Source organism: Oncorhynchus mykiss, chromosome 2 (genome assembly GCF_057628025.1).
Source record: "Oncorhynchus mykiss isolate SJ-2025 chromosome 2, ASM5762802v1, whole genome shotgun sequence".
NCBI classification, from domain to species: domain Eukaryota; kingdom Metazoa; phylum Chordata; class Actinopteri; order Salmoniformes; family Salmonidae; genus Oncorhynchus; species Oncorhynchus mykiss.
The window spans coordinates 54,559,456-54,581,051 of NC_143023.1; the positions used below are offsets into that span (position 1 = coordinate 54,559,456).

At 44.2% G+C, this 21,596-nt stretch overlaps 1 protein-coding gene across 1 annotated transcript; it reads left to right on the plus strand.

Annotated features, from left to right (window-relative positions):
* Positions 1-9,138: 9,138 nt before the first annotated feature.
* On the plus strand, positions 9,139-21,293 carry cln6b (CLN6 transmembrane ER protein b). The gene is made up of 8 exons (XM_090202334.1): positions 9,139-9,668; positions 13,438-13,552; positions 13,960-14,058; positions 16,275-16,463; positions 16,987-17,042; positions 18,222-18,344; positions 19,413-19,541; positions 19,753-21,293. The coding sequence occupies exons 1-8, from the start codon at positions 9,607-9,609 to the stop codon at positions 19,901-19,903; spliced, it is 924 nt and encodes a 307-aa protein (XP_090058460.1). The 5' UTR covers positions 9,139-9,606; the 3' UTR covers positions 19,904-21,293.
* Positions 21,294-21,596: the final 303 nt, after the last annotated feature.

A 21,596-nucleotide genomic window follows, 5' to 3' on the forward strand; every position in this document is an offset into this window, starting at 1 on the left:
CTGAAGATCCCGGAAAAGTCAGATCCGCAGTGACAGACATTATTTTCTTAATGTTTTTTGTGTATTTAAAATAAAATACCTGTCGCATTACAAATGTAGTGATAACTGCATTTGGAACTTCACGCACTTTAAAACTTTTGGATGACTTATTAAATAATTGTATCGTAAGAGTGGGTATGCTTGTGCATTAATAAGCACACCAAAGCACGCCAAATACAGCATTAACGATAAGTAATCAAATTAAGATGGCACTTCTAAAAGCCTATTTCACACCATAGCCTGCTGAATTTGATAAATAACTGTTTAAAATTAATTAATTAATTATGGATCCCAATTATCTGCTGCCAAGGAAGCAGCTACTCTTCATCGGGTCCAGCAAAATTAAGGCAGTTATACTATTTAAAAAACATTACAACACATTCACAACACATTTCACAACACATTCACAACAGATTTCACAACACACCACGTGTGTGCCCTCAGACCCCTACTCCACTACCACATATCTACAACACAAAATCCATGTGTACGTGTGTATAGTGTGTATGTTATCATGTGTGTATGCATGTGTCTGTGCCTGTGTTTGTGTTGCTTCACAGTTTCCGCTGTACCATAAGGTTTATTTATATCTGTTTTTTAAATATAATTTTACTGCTTGCATGAGTTACTTGATGTGGAATAGAGTTCCATGTAGTCATGGCTCTATGTAGTACTGTGTGCCTCCAATGTGTTCCTCCACTAATCTCCCCAAGATGGCATAGCAGTTCAGACGTATTTTTGTCCTCGTCCTGTCGTGTCCCGTATATATATATATATTTACAACTTTTTTTTCACATACATTTTTAATTTTCCAAAAACTCATCTTCAGAACACTCTCCTGCAATCCGCTTCACCAATTTATATTTATATAAAAAAGTATTATTTACCTCAGATCTGTGATCCTCCGAGAGGCTAGCCAGAAATTAGCCAGAAGCTAGCCGTGAGCTAGCCAGAAGCTGGTCCAGAAGCTACTCTGAAGCTGGTTCAGGGGCTAGTTCAGAAGCTAGTTAGCTTATTTACTGGCTAATCGTTGGTACTCAGCTGACCACGGTTTGTGGTCATCGGCTGTCCTTTGGCTTGAGAATCTATCGCCAGTTTTGTACGGCGCGGTGCAGCGCGGGTCGGAGCGGAACATATCGGACCAATTTTTCTCTCCATGTCCCTGGATTTCGGCCGCTGGCTCTGGACGTCCATGCCTGGATCTCGCAGCTAGCTAGCTGCTATCCGTGTGACTATCGGCTTTCGTCGATTCCGGAGCTAACATCAATTGTTCCGGAGCTAGCCAGCTGAAGAGTTCCATCAATCACTCCTGGGCTGCAGTCACCTATCCGGACCCGTTTTGCTGCCTACGCGGAGCCCCACCGGGCCTTCACGGCTGGACTGCCGACGTTGTCTACCCGAGGGAATTGTCCGGCTGACTCCTCCGGCGCAACGTTGCCTGGGCGCCCATCTGCGGCCTGCTAGCCGTTGGCTATCTTATCGGCTGCTATCTGAATAGACAATCGGACAATTTGTATTTTATTTTTATTTCTTTATTTATTTTTCTTCTTGGGCCTCTATAACTATATCTATTGTTTTTATTTTTGTTGTTGTTGTGTGATTTGGATTAATCCCCTCTACCACACGGAAACCCACTAATCTACTGACGGAACGCAAGAGTTGGCTAATAACAGACCTCCATCCTATGCTAGCTTGCTCCTATGCTAGCTTGCTACCGATTTAGCTGTCTAAATCGCCGTGACCCCCAACCAACCTCTCCACTCACTGGACCCTTTTGATCACTCGACTGAGCATGCCTCTCCTTAATGTCAATATGCCTTGTCCATTGCTGTTCTGGTTAGTGTTTATTGGCTTATTTCACTGTAGAGCCTCTAGTCCTGCTCATTATACCTTATCCAACCTATTAGTTCCACCACCCACACATGCAATGACATCTCCTGGTTTCAATGATGTTTCTAGAGACAATATCTCTCTCTTCATCACTCAATACCTAGGTTTACCTCCACTGTATTCACATCCTACCTTACCTTTGTCTGTACATTATACCTTGATGCTATTTTATCGACCCCAGAAACCTCTTTTTATTCTCTGTTCCAGACGTTCTAAACGACCAATTCTTATTGCTCTTAGCCGCACCCTTATTCTACTCCTACTCTGTTCATCTGGCGATGTAGAGGTGAATCCAGGCCCTGCAGTGCCTAGCTCCACTCCTATTCCCCAGGCGCTCTCTTTTGACGACTTCTGTAACCGTAATTCATGCATGTTAACATCAGAAGCCTCCTCCCTAAGTTTGTTCTATTCACTGCTTTAGCACACTCTGCCAACCCGGATGTTCTAGCTGTGTCTGAATCCTGGCTTAGGAAGACCACCAAAAATTCAGACATTTTAATTCCAAACTACAACATTTTCAGACAAGATAAAACTGCCAAAGGGGGCGGTGTTGCAATCTACTGCAAAGATAGCCTGCAGAGTTCTGTCCTACTATCCAGGTCTGTACCCAAACAATTTGAACTTCTACTTTTAAAAATCCACCTCTCTAAAAACAAGTCTCTCACCGTTGCCGCCTGCTATAGACCACCCTCTGCCCCCAGCTGTGCTCTGGACACCATATGTGAACTGATTGCCCCCCATCTTTCTTCAGAGCTTGTGCTGCTAGGCGACCTAAACTGGAACATGCTTAACACACCAGCCATCCTACAATCTAAACTTGATGCCCTCAACCTCACACAAATTATCAATGAACCTACCAGGTACCTCCCCAAAGCCTTAAACACGGGCACCCTCATAGATATCATCCTAACCAACTTGCCCTCTAAATACACCTCTGCTGTTTTCAACCAAGATCTCAGCGATCACTGCCTCATTGCCTGCATCCGTAATGGGTCAGCGGTCAAATGACCTCCACTCATCACTGTAAAACGCTCCCTGAAACACTTCAGCGAGCAGGCCTTTCTAATCGACCTGGCCGGGGTATCCTGGAAGGATATTGATCTCATCCCGTCAGTAGAGGATGCCTGGATATTTTTTAAAAATTCCTTCCTAACCATCTTAAATAAACATGCCCCATTCAAGAAATTTAGAACCAGGAACAGATATAGTCCTTGGTTCTCCCAGACCTGACTGCCCTTAACCAACACAAAAACATCCTATGGCGTTCTGCATTAGCATCGAACAGCCCCTGTGATATGCAGCTGTTCAGGGAAGCTAGAAACCATTATACACAGGCAGTTAGAAAAGCCAAGGCTAACTTTTTCAAGCAGAAATTTGCTTCCTGCAACACTAACTCAAAAAAGTTCTGGGACACTGTAAAGTCCATGGAGAATAAGAACACCTCCTCCCAGCTGCCCACTGCACTGAAGATAGGAAACACTGTCACCACTGATAAATCCACCATAATTGAGAATTTCAATAAGCATTTTTCTACGGCTGGCCATGCTTTCCACCTGGCTACTCCTACCCCGGTCAACAGCACTGCACCCCCCACAACAACTCGTCCAAGCCTCCCCCATTTCTCCTTCTCCCAAATCTGCTCAGCTGATGTTCTGAATGAGCTGCAAAATCTGGACCCCTACAAATCAGCCGGGCTAGACAATCTGGACCCTTTCTTTCTAAAATTATCTGCCAAAATTGTTGCCACCCCTATTACTAGCCTGTTCAACCTCTCTTTCGTGTCGTCTGAGATTCCCAAAGATTGGAAAGCAGCTGCGGTCATCCCCCTCTTCAAAGGGGGTGACACTCTTGACCCAAACTGCTACAGACCTATATCTATCCTACCATGCCTTTCTAAGGTCTTCGAAAGCCAAGTCAACAAACAGATTACCGACCATTTCGAATCTCACCATACCTTCTCTGCTATGCAATCTGGTTTCAGAGCTGGTCATGGGTGCACCTCAGCCACGCTCAAGGTCCTAAATGCAATCTTAACCGCCATCGATAAGAAACATTACTGTGCAGCCGTATTCATTGATCTGGCCAAGGCTTTCGACTCTGTCAATCACCACATCCTCATCGGCAGACTCGACAGCCTTGGTTTCTCCAATGATTGCCTCACCTGGTTCACCAACTACTTCTCTGATAGAGTTCAGTGTGTCAAATCGGAGGGTCTGCTGTCCGGACCTCTGGCAGTCTCTATGGGGGTGCCACAGGGTTCAATTCTTGGACCGACTCTCTTCTCTGTATACATCAATGAGGTCGCTCTTGCTGCTGGTGAGTCTCTGATCCACCTCTACGCAGACGACACCATTCTGTATACTTCTGGCCCTTCTTTGGACACTGTGTTAACAACCCTCCAGGCAAGCTTCAATGCCATACAACTCTCCTTCCGTGGCCTCCAATTGCTCTTAAATACAAGTAAAACTAAATGCATGCTCTTCAACCGATCGCTACCTGTACCTACCCGCCTGTCCAACATTACTACTCTGGGCGGCTCTGACTTAGAATACATGGACAACTACAAATACTTAGATGTCTGGTTAGACTGTAAACTCTCCTTCCAGACCCATATCAAACATCTCCAATCCAAAGTTAAATCTAGAATTGGCTTCCTATTTCGCAACAAAGCATCCTTCACTCATGCTGCCAAACATACCCTTGTAAAACTGACCATCCTACCAATCCTCGACTTTGGCGATGCCATTTACAAAATAGCCTCCAATACCCTACTCAACAAATTGGATGCAGTCTATCACAGTGCAATCCGTTTTGTCACCAAAGCCCCATATACTACCCACCATTGCGACCTGTACGCTCTCGTTGGCTGGCCCTCGCTTCATACTCGTCGCCAAACCCACTGGCTCTATGTCATCTACAAGACCCTGCTAGGTAAAGTCCCCCCTTATCTCAGCTCGCTGGTCAGCATTGCATCTCCCACCTGCAGCACACGCTCCAGCAGGTATATCTCTCTAGTCACCCCAAAAACCAATTCTTTCTTTGGCCGCCTCTCCTTCCAGTTCTCTGCTGCCAATGACTGGAACGAACTACAAAAATCTCTGAAACTGGAAACACTTATCTCCCTCACTAGCTTTAAGCACCAACTGTCAGAGCAGCTCACAGATTACTGCACCTGTACATAGTCCACCTATAATTTAGCCCAAACAACTACCTCTTTCCCTACTGTATTTAATTAATTTATTTATTTTGCTCCTTTGCACCCCATTATTTTTATTTCTACTTTGCACATTCTCCCATTGCAAATCTACCATTCCAGTGTTTTACTTGCTATATTGTATTTACTTTGCCACCATGGCCTTTTTGCCTTTACCTCCCTTATCTCACCTCATTTGCTCACATCGTATATAGACTTGTTTATACTGTATTATTGACTGTATGTTTGTTTTACTCCATGTGTAACTCTGTGTCGTTGTATGTGTCGAACTGCTTTGCTTTATCTTGGCCAGGTCGCAATTGTAAATTAGAACTTGTTCTCAACTTGCCTACCTGGTTAAATAAAGGTGAAATATATATATTTTTTTTTAAATAGTCTGTTCTGGACTTGGGACTTGAAGCGACCTCTGGTGGCATTTCTTATGGGGTATGCATGGGTGTCAGAGCTGTGTGCCAGTAGTTCAAACAGACACCTCGGTGCATTCAACATGTCACCTCTTACAAATACAAGTAGTGATGAAGTCAATCTCTCCTCCACTTTGAGCCAGGAGAGATTGACATAATCATTTTTATATCTCTGTGTACATCCAAAGTGTTACATCTGCACCTGCCACGCCCTCTACTGCTCATTCTGTCTCCCTAACCTGTCGCCCCTCCCCCAGTGCTCTCTTCCTGTGTGATTGTGTGGGTCGAGACAGGTGTGCTGGAGGTAGAGCAGATCCCCACCAGTTGCAACCTGTTCCATAATCAAGACCTCTACAAATACTCAGCCCTGCCACTTCCACTCTGCCAGATCGTAACCTCTGCTCAGTCAGTCTGCGGTTTTAGACGTTTGTTCCTGCATAGATACTGTTTTCGTGTTGTGCCTGTTTTCCCTTGCCTGACGCTGTATTCTTCTCTGCTACAGTTCCGGTCCCGTCTGGTTGACGATGTCAACCTCGGAGCTTGCAAAGCCTTTTTGGTACAATGTTCACTAGTATACGAGCAACAGCCCTTCGCTTACGCTAGCGAGCCTGCCAAGATTTCCTTCCTGATCGGCAGCCTCTGTGGAGCAGCGCTTTCCTGGGCCACGCGGTGTGGGAGAGACAGTCCCCCATCTGCTCCTCCTACTTCAGCTTCACAAAGGAGATGAGAGGAGAGTCTTTGACCACCGTGTCTGCGGTAAGGATGCCGCTAAGCGACTCCTGTCCGTCCGTCAAGGCTCCCATAGTGTCGTTGAGATGGCAATCGAGTTTTGCACCCTCGCCACTGAGAGCGGCTGGAATGAGGAGGCCCTTCAGGGAGCATTTCAGTAAGCTCTCACTGAGACATCAAGGACGAGTTGGTGTCCAGGGATGAGCTAGATGGACTCGAGGAGCTCATCTCTCTCGCCATCTGCATCGACAGCTGTCTCCATGAGCGTCGGAGGGTGAGGGCAGGTAGGGTTGCATGCCCCATCACAACATCTGCTTCATTGCTTGGTTCTCCTCTGACTCCCTCCCTTCCCAAGTCTCTTCCAGAACCTGAACCCATGCCACTTGGCCGGGCCCGTCTCTCACCTGAGGAAAGGCAGCGGCGAATCATCACTAGGAGCTGCCTATACTGTGGTCAGATTGGTCACTTTGTCTCCACTCGTTCCCTGCGGCCAGCAAAAGGTATATTGTAACCAAATCGCCAGCCCATCTCCCCTTGCTAGACGGCACCCTTGTGTGGCAGAACCAGGCTTTTCCTCTGCCTGCGCTTATCGACTCGGGCACCGACGAGAGTTTCCTGGACCGAGGTGTCGTTATCCAGTTGGGCCTGGACACTGTTCCACTCGATTCACCCCTTGATGCCAATGCTCTCAACGGACAGCTCCTCGCCCGTGTCTGAGAGAACTGTCCCTGTCATCCTGCGTCTCTCTGGGAATCACCAGGAAAGGATCAGTCTCCACATAATCGACTGCCCTCTCTTACCTGGATCTTGGCCATCCTTGGATAAAGCTGCACAATCCACAAATTGACTGGACCACCAGAAAGGTAACCACTTGGAGTTCATTTTGTCACTCAAATTGCCTTTGTTCTGCACTTGCCCCTGCCTTGTCTGTGCCCCAGTCCTTTCCACAACCTCCGGACCTGTCATGAGTTCCTCTCTAGTATCACGATCTAGCTTATGTGTTCAGCAAGCACCACGCCCTGTCGCTGCCGCCTCATCGGCCGTACAACTGCGCAATTGACCTCCAGCCTGGAGTTCCTCTCCCCTGTAGCCTGTTGTATAACCTCTCTCGCCCCGAGCAGGAGGCTATGGAGGTGTACATCCAGGATTCCCTGGCTGTAGGACATACAGTATCAGGCCTTCTTCCTCTTCGGTAGGTGCTGGATTTGTCTTTGTAAAGAAAAAAGGATGGGATGCTGAGGTCGTGCATAGACTTCTGTGGGCTGAATAACATCGCTGTGAAGAACAAGTATCCCTTGCCACTCATCAGCTCTGCTTTTGCCCCTCTCCATGGTGCCACGGTGTTCACCAAACTCGCCCTCCGGAATGCCTACCACCTTGTCCGCGAGTGGAAACCGGCGTTCAACACACCACTGAGTATTTGGTCATGCCTTTTGGCCTCACTAACGCCCCTGCTGTTTTCCAGAACCTAGTCAGTGATGTACTGAGGGATGTGATTTGATGCTTTGTTTTTTTGTGTGGATGACATTTTGATTTTCTTTCTAAGGACTCTGAGGCTCACCAGCAACACGTTTTCTAACGGCTGTTGGAGAATAATCTTTTTGTTAAAGATGAAACATGTGAATTCCATGCTTCCTGTCTTTCCTGGGTTATATTATTGCACAGGGATGGTTACGTATGGATCCCGCCAAGGTCAGGGATGTCAGAGTAGCCTGCACCCTTAAACCTGAAGCAGCTTCAGCATTTCCTGGGGTTTGCACATTTTTATAGATGATTAATCCGCAACCCCAGCCGTCTGGCAGCACCTCTCACCGCCACCTCCACTCCGTTCCACTGGACCCCTGAGGCAGAGGCAGCTTTCCTGGAACTAAAATGCCGCTTCACTTCTGCTCCGATCCTCACCAAGCCAGACCCAGAACTCCAGTTCACCGTGGAGGTGGATGCCTCCGACACCGGGGTAGGTGCTGTTCTGTCTCCACGTTCCCCCCTGTGATCAGAAGCTCCACCCATGTGCATTCCTTTCCCGTAAGCTCTCATCTGCAGAGAAATTATGACATTAGTAGCTGGGAACCCCTGGCAGCGAAGCTAGCTCTTGAGGAATGGCGTCACTGGCTGGAGGGTTCTATTCTCCCCTTCGTCGTGTGGACGGACCACAAACCTGTCCTTCACTGGAAATGGTTTAAAAAAACTTCTTAGCAAATAGCAATTTCTCAAGCAATACATTTTCTAGGACTGTCTGGGAGTGGTCTGAGTGGGGAGGGGACAACTGAATGCTAGCTGTTATTGGCAGAGGTTTGGCACTGTCTTTCTTATTGATGTAGCCCAGCGGTTAGCATGTTTGCTAGTTCAAATCCCCGAGCTGACAAGGAACCGTCTATCCATCTGCCCTTGAACAAGGCACCTTTATTGCTCCAGTGTTGCTATCAATAATGGCTGATCCATGACCCCACTCTCAGAGGGTGTCTCAGGAGTGGGATATGCAAAAAAAAAAAAAAAAACATTTCCAGTTGTAAATGTGTGAAACAGAACAACTATGAGCACCCACAATTTGACCTTAATATCATGTTTGCACAATTTTGTGAGTATCTCGCTACATGTCCCATTCACAGCCTGGATTCCACTACTCCCCTTTATAGTATAATCAGTATAATAGAGATGATATAGATATTATAATAATGCAGAGATAAGAGGTTTAATAGAGAGAATTTTACTGATCATTCTTGTACATGAGGGCACCTTGGTTTGATGGGAGCCGGCTATATATGTGTACCGGGCCGGCCTAAATTGCATCCTATCTGCTCTACTCTGCCAAAATCAGAGATTATGCCCCTGATAAAAAGGGGATGGGGAAAACAGATTAACGGTTAATCTGCAGGCTACTGAACCATTTCATTTCAATATCCCTTTAGAGTCACACAGACTCATAGAACTGAAACACGCAATTTCAAAATAGATTCACTCAGCCTGAACTGTGTGATAATATTTCAGAACTCTCTCCAAGACACGGGTTAGACTTTGAGGGCAATCACAGCCTGTGTCAACTAATGCTGAGGAGAGGAATATCGTGTAAACTATTGGAGAGTGTGGGACTCCCATCTCGTCAAAGGCTATTATGTTACAGATTGTCACCGAGCCTGTCAATCTCTATTGTTGCGCCACTTTGCAAGGAGAGTAGCGGTGAGCGAAAGAAGAGGTTTTGAGGTCGGCATTGTTATTCGGATTATTAGTAGTTCTAGTTCTTTAACCAAGTTTAAAGGGACCGGTGGCTGCCAAGTCGGGTCTGAAAGAAGTGATATCGAGGAGAATCTTCATGGTTCTGTTGGAAGGGGGATGCACGCGTCAATGCGGAAACGGCAGAGCTATGCTATGCAGTCGTCAACTTTTCTCTCTAGGTTTGAAAAACAACTTTTTAATATAGCATTCGAAAAACGTAATTTAACTAGCCATACCTAACCAACTCATATCCAATTGAACTGTCTGCCCTTTACTGGCCTTCCCTACCTTTCATATGCATGACCCCCTCACACCTTAAATGTTAATGTCAACATTACGATTAATAACAATTCCATAAGTAGACATATTAAAGCCTAATCATCACCATGCATCTGTAAATAATGCCATACAGTGCACTCTTAAAAAGTTAGAACCAAATAAGGTTCTTGAGAGCGATGCCATATTGGAACCATTTTAGGGTCTCTGAAGAACCATACATGTGATGGTTCGTTAAAGAATCATACAAAAATCCCAAACCAGAAATGTTTTGGCCTTCCAGTACCAGATTTGAATAGCCCTGCTGTAGGGTTTTAAGCCTTATTTGCATATTTCCCAGGGTGCCTTTTGAGTGAATGTTAGTTACCAGTACCACCCATGACTGTTTGCTAGTGACAGAGATATGGTTGTTGCATTCATTCATTTTCAGTCCTGTGGCCTTCACCAGATGAGAGCCTAACTGAATATGTTGTTATTCATTTTATTCTTTAAGGGTCTGATTCTGATCAGCGATAAGCACACGTAAATTAAAAACAATTCCCTTTTTATGCACTTTTCTCTATGGGTATTCTGACCTTGAACCTAAGCATGAGGATAGCATGCTATTCACCCGCTATTCGTTTGGGGTGGAAATCAAATAAATTCATGTCGGGTGGAGGTTTGTCTACAGATACACCATATTCTGACCTGGACTTAATTCACTAATAATTCCACCACCTTTAAGCGCAAGGAAACCATGAATAAGGTCCAGCGAATCTACCGGTTCCAAGTGGAAAAAGCATCTACTGTATTTTTTACAATAGAAATAACACAATTCTCCATGCACTGTAATTTAGAACTTGACTGTCTTAATGTATTAATGATAGGCTACCCCGACATTCTCTGTTTCCTACTTATATCACGTTAGATATTAGCCACTATCAGTATCAGCCATCAGTAGGCCTAATAACCACGCATATTCAACGGCCAATGTACTGTTAGTCTCCATCAGTTGGTATAGCCTACATTATCATTTAATATAATTACATTGTTTAGTTTACCTTCATTTGCTTCCTTTGTAAACGCTGTCACGGCCGCGTGGTTGTTGCTGAGGATCATTATTAACAGTTGATAATATTTTAAAAAGACAGGGAGGCTAATTAAATCGTTATGGAGCGGAGATCCAAGCCTTAAGTTTTAACCTGACGCATGGCGCAATATTTGACCGTGTCATCAAGCAGTTCCATGGTTAGTGGAGGCAATGGAGGCCTACTTTTGTAACCTATTCGCCCTACAATAATTCTATGAAAACTAATCTTCCAACATTACCATGGGTTGAAGAACTGAATGTGGCAAATTTATGAATGAATAAAACCACCCTTTCCATTCTTTCGTGCTTAAATGCTTCCCTAAACCTAAATAATCAGAGTTTTGAGTTAAAAAAAAAAAAATCTAACAATTGGTGATGAATCAGAGACGAATATGCATACTTGGCTTTCTTTCATTGATGCCTAATATTCTGAACCCGTTCTCTCGATATATTCAAGTCTGTCGATGAAATTCAAACTTAAAGGTACACCGTATTTAAAGGGATGGCTTAAGATAAATGTACTGAAAACCTTACTGAATAAAATCTCCACGAGATAATCTGTTGGTCGGCAAGTGGGAGGGTTTTCTGTGGTTGAATTAAATGTATTCAGAGTGCGCAAGGTACCCGGACCTTCAGAGGGCATTACGCGACTGAATAAGGTAAGGTTGAATACCAAACACTGTGACGTGCAAAGGAAAGGCGTGTGTAAGAAAGCTGGAATCGGGTCCTAAGACAATAAAATGTATATTTCATATTTATTTTGAGGACATAGTTTTACCCTAATACAATGGCCTAAAACTCATAGTTTACAGGCCACATCGGGCCTGCAAGTTACGTTATGCTGGCTTGCAAAGTGATTGTAATTGTAATTCGTATTGGCATCCAGCCAGAGTGGGGATATCCAACATTTTAAAATTTTTATTCACCCACAACCTGCATTCAGAATGTTTGCCAGGTTGGAAAAACTAAGATATGAGACTACCTTAAACATCTAACTGGAATAACCATTTCAGGAACGGGTGCAATACGACCAAGTAGGAGATTGGAATAGTTTAGAAAAATGTATGAAACAAGATATTGAAACAAACTATTCTTAGAATCAACCTGCAATAGAGCATGCTGGGAAATATAGTTAATGATGGGTCTGGTTTTGTGTCAATAACCAGAGTTTAACCAAAACCACACCCATCATTATCATATTTCCCTGGGGTTATTTTACACTGAGTGTTAATTTAACTCCTGAATCAACACTAGAAATGTTACACTGAAAAATCAACACAAGTTGACACTGGCCAATTTTCTGGGTGATATGAAAGGGACACATCTGCAGGCTTCCATACATTTCATGAACCTTTTAGAATTATGAAGAATCGTAGATGCCATGTCAAGAACCCCACACTTCACAAATGTTGTTTTTTGGGGCAAGAGTTCTCCAAGGAACCTTAAGAGCTGAGGAATAACCATTTAAGAACCTTTCTTTTTGTATGTGTATTATCATACATTATCTAACCAAGGTATAGTTCCCCTATTGTGCATGCTGCAAGTAAGTGCTCAAATGTCCATTACCAGGCGTTTCCTTTCCTTCTGTGGGATTAACAGGGTCAGTCCCCATGAGTGAATGTGTCACATTAGTCTGAAATATAGCCCACAGAAAGGTGATACTATGGCCTGCCTAGTGCAGCTGCTGCCTCTCCTGTCTTAGCGCCACTCAGGAGTACTGACCTTATGAAACCAGTGTGCAGGAGGAGCTTGTTCTGTCGGGATTTGAAAGAGACAAATCGGATGAGATTAGAGTTGATTCTCCAGGCCGTGCCAGGATTGGGAAAGGGAAGAGGTCCTCTCTGCCACAGGATCAGGACAGGCACTCATTTGTCACCCCAACCACTGCTGATGCTCCACATAGTGTGCACAGAGGCTCCCATAATCCGACTTCCAACACAGACAGCTGAATGGAAGCTAAGGCCAAACGGGTTCTGCTAGGGAATGTGTGGAGCCAGCAGTGGATCTCTCTCTCAACTGCATGTGTCTTGTTTAATGACCAAATAAAGACAATAAACTTGATAGAGAGAGATGACAGCAGCGTTGTTGTTTTGTTCTTTTGTTGGCCTTGTTAATGTTGGGGCCAGGAGGAACAGCTGGGATTCAAAAATGCCAGAAGATGGTCTGATGTGTAAAGCCTAATATCTTACAGCAGAGAAAGCCTGTGCAGACCTACTACTTAAGACTGTAGAGGAGGCATGCCACCCAACCCTGTGTATATACTGTGTATCCACCCTCCCTCCCTCGGGACTCTCTGTCTTTGAACACACATCTCTCCTTTCCAACAACCTGACTCTGCCTGTTGAGGTTCCTACTCTTTCAACGCTGTTTCTGAACTATACATACTTTGTTTAACCAACAAAAAAATATTTGAGACCTAATGCACCCTGCAGAGAGTAAAGCTGTGCACCTAGCTTCATGGTCATTATTGATGTCAATGCAAGAGTTCAAATTTAAAGTCAGAGCACATAATCCTTTTAACTTTAATGAGCTTACTTGTCCTCCTAACATACAACAGGCATGGGTCCATATGGATCTTATTTTGTCATCCTTATACACAATAGGCATGGGTCCAAAGACATGGACTCATCTCTGCTGAAGCCCAAATTCCACCTGGACCTGTGGGTCAGTTTCACCATCCAGAACTGGCTGCTGGACTTCGGGAGGCCCATTGTCATGGTGAGTGAAATAAAAATAAAAAGTATTATTGACTTGAATGGCAATGTCCGGTCTAGTAATTCTATTTATATGACCACAACTCAATTGGTTGTCGGAGGTTGTGCAGTAGCACTTTCATAATATGGCCTATTCCATCTTAAACGTCCAGACTGGTTCTAAAACAGTATCTGGTCACAATGAGTGGTTTATGGTAACTTTGACACACAAAAAAATAACTACAGGTACCTAGTATCAAATGTCAAGTAATGTTCAAATGTTCAACAACACCCCAGAAACCACAGTAATTATTAGGTCATTGTAACAATTACCATACTACCATGTCATTTCTGAGTATATTCAATGCTTATTACATGTCCCTATGGTATATTGTTTTCCCCTCCTCTAACTGATAAACTGTATCTCTTCAGATCATCCTCCCTCTAGAGTGGTTCCCCCTGAACAGACCCAGTGCTGGGGACTACTTCCACATGGCTTACAACATCATCACACCCTTCCTGCTTCTCAAGGTAACCAATCATGGCACACAGAGACAGGGTGGTGTTCATTAGACACACCATAGCGATACGTTTCAAAACTGATACGAAAACAAGTGTTTCTTGTTGGACAAGTCCGGGTAGTACATTCCTGTTCTAGTTAGTTTTCTTCCTCTTGGTGCCTAATGAACACAAGGCACGACAACCCAGTTGAATGCTACATGATGAGGGCACGCTGCTGTCCCTCCAACATTGGCTTCTCTGCAGGCACTCTGGCAGTTTATAAGGGACACTTTGAAGGCATTGACATTAACTTGCTAAAGCAGATGCCAGCTCCACTCAGCCAGGCCAGTAACGGGAAGGTCAGACGGTCATTTACTCGTTTAATGGAACACCACGCTCTCTGTAGCCAATGTGAGTAAGACCTTTAAACAGGTCAACATTCACAAGGCCGCAGGGCCAGACGGATTACCAGGATGTGCACTCAGCGCATGCGCTGACCAACTGGTAAGGTAAGTGTCTTCACTGACATTTTCAAACTCTCCCTGACTGAGTCTGTAATAGCTACATGTTTCAAGCACCATATTCCCTGTGCCCAAGAACGCCAAGGTAATTGTCCTAAATGACTACCGACCCGTAGCACTCATGTCTGAGACATGAAGTGCTTTGAAAGGCTGGTCATGGCTCACATCAACACCCTCATCTGAGAAACCCTAGACCCACCCAAAGTTGCATACCACCCCAACAGATCCACACATGACACAATCTCTTTTGCACTCCACATGGCCCTTTCCCACCTAATCAAAAGGAACACCTACGTGAGAATGCTGTTCATTGACTACAGTTCAGCATTCAACACCATAGTGCCCTCAAATCTCATCACTATGCTAAGGACTCTGGGACTAAACACCTCCCTCTACAACTGGATCCTGGACTTCCTGACGGGCCACACCCAGGTGGTAAGGGTAGGCAACAACACATCTGCCACGCTGATCCTCAACAAGGGGGCACCCCAGAGGGATGCATGCTCAGTCCTGCACTCCCTGTTTACCCATGACTGCGTGGCCAAGAACGACTCCAACACCATCATTAAGTTAGCCGACGACACAACAGTGGTAGGCCTGATCGCCGACAACGATGAGACAGCCTATAGGGAGGAGGTCAGAAACCTGGCAGTGTAGTGCCAGATCAACAACCTCTCCCTCAGCGTGATCAAGACAAAGGAGCTGATTCGTGGATTACAGGAAAAGAAGGGCCGAGCACATCCCCATTCACGTCAACAGGGCTGTAGTGGACCGGGTCAAGAGCTGGTGTTCACATTACCAACAAACTATTATGGTCCAAACACACCAAGACAGTCCTGAAGAAGGCAAGACAACACCTATTCCCCCTCAGGAGGGCAAGACAACTATTCCCCTTCAGAAGATTTGGCATGGGTCCTCAGATCCTCAAAAAGTTATTCAGCAGCGGCATCCGACCGCAAGGCGCTACAAAGGGTAGTGCGAACGGCCCAGTTCATCACTGGGGCCAAGCTTCCTGCCATCCAGGATCTCTATACCTGGCGGTGTCAGAGGAAGGACCTAAAAATTGTCAGACTCCAGCCACCCCAGTCATAGACTGTTCTCTCTACTACCACACGGCAAGCGGTACTGGAGTGACAAGTCTGGGACCAAAAAGCACCTGAATAGCTTCAACCCTCAAGCCATAAAACTGCTGAACACTTAATCAAATGGCTACTCTATTTTTATTGACCCCCTTTTTTGTAACGCTGCTGCTACTCGCTGTTTATTATCTATGCATAGTCACTTTACCCGTACCTACATATGACCTCAGTTACCTCGACTAACCTGTACTCCCGCACATTGACTTGGTACCGGTACCGCCTGTACATAGCCTCGTTATTGTTATTTTACTGTGTTACTTTTTTTGTAGCTTTAGTTTATATAGCAAATATTTTCTTACTCTGTATTGATGGTTAAGGGCTTGTAAGTAAGGATTTCACTGTAAGGTCTAGCTAGACCTGTTGTATTCAGCGCATGAGACAAATACAACTTGATTTGTCCTGTCTCAGATAAAACCCATTCACACGTTGGACTGAGGAAGCTGAAAGATCATTGTGCATCGCTGTCAAGTTGAACAGAGAACATAACCTTTATGTCCCTGCTGGCCTGCCATCTCCCACTAACCCCCCTGTTGAAATTGTCTCCAGAAGGAATTTCACTGCCTAATTATCTCCCATTCCTCTCTAGCTGATCGAGCGTAGCCCCAAGACCCTGCCCCACGCCGCTGTGTACCTGTGCATCATCACCTTTGTGATGGGCGCCAGCATCCACCTGGTGGGTGACTCCATTAACCATCGCCTCCTGTTGAGTGGTTACCAGCTCCACTTGTCTGTCAGAGAGAACCCCATCATCAAGAACCTCCAGCCTGCCTCTCTGGTACTCCACCATGACCCCCTCTATACCTCTCTCATATTCAGGAGCACTTGTCTTGACCAGCGCGCAAGCTGGTTTTAATTACACCTTTACAACCAGTTTAAGGCTTATGTGGAATTATGTAATTTCAATCAGTTTTTCCAGGATGTTATTACAAGGTTGTAACAAAGTCATTTAATCCAGTTCAGCCGTAAACCGCTGGGTGGAGAAAATGAGTGTCCTCCCCACCCTTACCCCACACAATAACAAACCAATATCTGCCTACTACATTGTGCATAGTCAATAACACTGTGAAAGCTGAATGTAAAAGCTGTGAAAGTCAAGGACTGCCATACTCTGCTGAAAACTGTGTGTAACTGCTATACTTATACTGTGTAACTTTTTACATTGTTTTTGCTTATTGGATAGGCTTCTTTTTGTATAAAGACCAAACATGAAATTGTAGTACTCATTAGCATGATTTGATTGGATTCTATTTTGGTAATAGCAGAAATGCTATACCTTTACTGTCCTCTTCTTCCCACAGATAGATTCCTTTGAGCTACTTTACTATTATGATGAAAAGCTTGGCCATTCTATGTGGTAAGGAGCATGTTTGCTCGAAACTACACTACCATTCAAAAGTTTGGGGTCACTTAGATATGTCCTTGTTTTTGAAAGAAGAGCACATTCATTGCCCATTAAAATAACATCAAATTGATCAAAAATACAGTGTAGACATTGTTAATGTTGTAAATGGCTATTGTAGCTTGAAACTTTTTATGGAATATCTTCATAGGCGTACAGAGGCCCATTATCAGCAACTATCACTCCGGTGTTCCAATGGCACGGTGTGTTAGCTAATCCAAGTTGATCATTTTAAAAGGCTAATTGATCATTAGAAAACCCTTTTGTAATTATGTTAGCACAGCTGAAAACTGTTGTTCTGATTAAAGAAGCAATAAAACTGGCCTTCTTTAGACTAGTTGAGTATCTGGAGCATCAGCTTTTGTGGGTTCGATTACAGGCTCAAAATGGCCAGAAACAAAACTTTCTTCTGAAACTCATCAGTCTATTCTTGTTCTATTCCATGCGAGGAATTGCCAAGAAATGGAAGATCTTGTACAACGCTGTGTACTACTCCCTTTACAGAACAGCGCAAACTGGCTCTAATAGAAAAAGGAGTGAGAGGCCCCGGTGCACAACTGAGCAAGAGGACAAGTACATTAGAGTGTCGAGTTTAAGAAACAGACACCTCACAAGTCCTCAACTGGCAGCTTCATTAAATAGTACCCGCAAAACACCAGTCTCAACATCAACAGTGAAGAGGTGACTCTGGGATGCTGGCCTTATTCCTTAAGAATTCAGCCGTTTCCAGCTACAATAGTCATTTACAACCTTAACAATGTCTACACTGTATTTCTGATCAATTTGATGTTATTTTAATGGACAAAAAATGTGATTTTCTTTCAAAAACAAGGACATTTCTAAGTGACCCCAAACTTTTGAACAGTAGTGTATCTTTACTTTACTGTACTGAATGACTGAATCAGATGAAAAAGGTCATTTCACCTTGCTCATAGCTATACATGAATTTATACCATTCAAACTGTGAATGTCATATGAGATTACATCTACGTGAAGACTGTCATAGATACATTGACATGATGTGCAGTGTTTGCAGCTTACCAGCATTTTAATCACTTTCAATTATTTAATCTTCCCTGGGAAAAACACAATTGAACATGATTGAAAATGTGCCTTTTTTCTTCTCTTCCACAGGTATGTTCCCTTCTTCCTCATCCTCTTCCTCTACTTCACTGGTTGCTTCACACACATCAAGGAGGAGAAGAGGATGCCGCTCGCTGCTTGGTTTCTTCTCGCTCCCAGCGCCGTCTACTATTGGTCAGCCTCTTTAGTGACACATCATACTATCACAGCCTGTAATGCTAGAATATTTGTTTTGTTTCTGTCCGAATCCACTGTGATTGAACGCAATGACTTAGCCCTGAGCAAAGGGCAGGACACGTCAGTGTATTGTGTGTGTTTGTGAGGGAGGGAGGGAGGGAGGGAGGGAGGGAGGGAGGGAGGGAGCGAAGGAACGAAGGATGCACCGTACGTTCTGATTCCAATGGGCTCTTGTCCATTATTCACCACAGCAAAACTGACTTCCTGAGACTTGCCCTCTATCTGTAGAGTTCTTTATGGGCTGCGTTCACAAGGTCACACAGGTGGTGCAGAGTTACAGTATTTCCCTTCAGAGGTCTCCTTAATGCTACTAAAATGTAACATGATGGAAGAGTTATCAGGTCAAATAAAAGGCACCGAATGTTTTTCGGCAACATTTTGAATGACTTTTATCCTTTATGTCAACTGTATGGGATGGTTCCGCAGTCAAGGTCACAGATTACGCCTAGTCCTCGACTAAAAAGCAAGCTCAGTGGAGAATCTCTATTGAAAGTACTTTTTAGTGCTAGGCTTAATGTGTTGAGGAAACCTCCCCTATGTGCGAATATGAAATGTAGGAGTTGACAGGAAAGGATTTCATCCATTGTTTCCGAAGTAGTTTGATACTGTGGGTCCATTTCAATGAACGAGGCAAAGAGAGAGTATGGCCCAATCACAAATCGACCTGTAGACTTGTGGAGATCTGAGAGGATTTGACTGGTGTAAGCAGTATAATAATAGATCCACCGTGCACTCTGATAGGATAGGTGGAAATGTCCCCATGCTTACATCAATTAAATACTCTCAGATCTCTACAAGTGCATTGATCTTAGGGTATCGGTGTCAATTGAGACAGATACCAAAAAGGCAGCAGCATAAGACCTCCACCTCCATCCAGGTACCTTGACTGCGTCATGTTCAAGGTGCCAAGCGGAAGAAAACTGTGTAACAGGGAGGGGACTTAAGTAACCCAATTTTTGTCGTCCATCACATGCGCTAAATTGAACACAGCTCTACTCTGTACAGGTACCTGATCACAGAGGGCCAGATCTTCATCCTCTTCATCTTCACCTTCTTTGCCATGACTGCCACAGTGATGCACCAGAAACGTAAAGGCTTTGTCCCTGATAGCAATGGGCTCTTCCTGCTCTACAGGTATAATAATGATACTGTTTCCTATATTGTTTGTTCCTTGTTTTTCTTTAAGAATATTTGGGGCGATTTCCCGGACACAGATTAAGCCTAGTCCTAGGCTAAAAACCATGGACTAGGACTAGGATTAATCCGTGTCTGAGAAACCACCCCTTTATTTAAAGTGAATTGAGACCTGAGCAAAATGCATTTTAAAATAAACTTGACTTGACAGTTTCTCCATCGCCCTGGGTCTGGTCAGCATCTGGGTGGCTTGTCTCTGGAGCGACCAGGTCCTCCGCAAGAAATACCGCGGGGTCATCTACATACCGGAGCCTTGGGCCTTCTACACTCTGCACATCAGAGACAAGGGGGCATCAGCTTGAGCAAGGCGAATTGCAGAATCGGTAATCTTGATCACATAATGAGTAGCTACTTTGGATGCAGGTGCACAGAAGAGACAATCAGCGTGTTGGATGGAATCAGTTTGAGCAAGCGAGGCACAGAATCACTTATCTTGATCACCCATAATATAATGAGTAGCTATCTGGGATGCGAGGTGATTTGTAGATTTTTCCCATTCCGACTGCAATGCAGTCGATCTCCAACACGCACAATCACTAGCTGCTCAAATGACTCACTCTAGTCATGTGTGCTGGGAGGAAAAGAAAGAGGGATAGAGCACGAGTTTACCTACTATGCAACAAAACTACAAAAGTAAGAGATGTTGAGGGGTACTGTACTCTTGGGACTGTGTCAAGAACTTGAATTATCTCCGAAGTGAAGTAACTTTTTTTTTGTTATTAAGGTTTAAGTTACCTAAGATAAATTAACTTGATTGCGTATGCAGATACAGATATGAAATTCCTCCATTGCTTATTTTTACAGAGAAGTGATGTGGTGTAATCAATGCAAGCCCTGTTGATTGTGTCATATGTCTCAGAACAGTAGAGCTCAGAACAGTGGAGCTGAGCCAGCACCATCTGGCAACACTGAATGGAGACTGGAGAAACTGAATGTATGATTCTCCTGGGATTCCTGCAGAGATGCTTTTCGATCACACACACTCACCAGGGTTGGGGTCAATTCCATTTTGGGGTCAATGCCATTTCCAGTCAATTCAGGAAGTACACTGATTTTCCTTGTTGAAAAGCTACAGAATAGAATTGACCCAAACTCTGTCACTCACTCTATACCCTTTATCAGGGTTGAAAAGATCATTATAGTTTTATCAATGTTCAGAAGCAGATTTGATGTAGTTCCTTGGATGATATGAAGTCATCTTAGCTTTTATTATGATGTGCACCACCAACACTGTGAGGACATTTTAGCTGACAATGTTTTATTATGGCTCGACTCATTTAAAATATTTTTTCAATGTTTACCTTTATCTTTTCCACCTTGTTTCATACTGTGTTTTTGTAGAATGTAAAGGTACACTCAGCTAAATGACAGCACCAGAGATGAGCGAGATGCAACACTTTGCTCTCACACAGTCACACACAGTATCTGCGCATGTGCACGGATTCAGTTCACACTGTTCACAGTGTGGTAACCTGGGCACCAAAACAGCCAAAGTTGAGCCTCATCGCTTTTAGTTGTTTGCAGAAATTGACCCACTATGCTGTTTAATTTCTGCATCTACATCATATCGCTAAGTCTACCGTTAAGAGAGGAAAATATTGCCTAATTATTTTCCTATATTCCAATGTATATATTCTATACTGTCCTTGTCCAAACTATTGTTGTAGCCTATATAAAGCCATAAATAATGAATTATGTTTCGTTTGTGTTGTATGCTCACTCACACAAGTACAGATTGTAAGGTCTGAAATGTGGCAAACTCAAACTGTTAGACATAGCTGTTATTATAACCTGGGTGGTTTGAGCCCTGAATGCTGATTGGCTGACAGCTGTGGTATATCAGAATGTATACCACGGGTATGACAAAACATTTATTGGTAACCAGTTTATAATAGCAACAAGGCAACTCTGGGGTTTGTGGTACATGGCCAATATACCACAGCTAAGGGCTGTATCCAGGCACTCTGCGTTGCGTTGTGCCTAAGAACAGCCCTT

What these genes read in the sequence shown, in the direction of transcription:
- cln6b (XM_090202334.1), top strand. Translation starts at nt 9,607, where the DNA reads ATGCACGCGTCAATGCGGAAACGGCAGAGCTATGCTATGCAGTCGTCA. An exon ending in TCGGGAGGCCCATTGTCATG is followed by an intron (nt 13,553 to 13,959) that starts GTGAGTGAAATA and finishes GTATCTCTTCAG; the next exon opens with ATCATCCTCCCTCTAGAGTG. An exon ending in CACCCTTCCTGCTTCTCAAG is followed by an intron (nt 14,059 to 16,274) that starts GTAACCAATCAT and finishes ATTCCTCTCTAG; the next exon opens with CTGATCGAGCGTAGCCCCAA.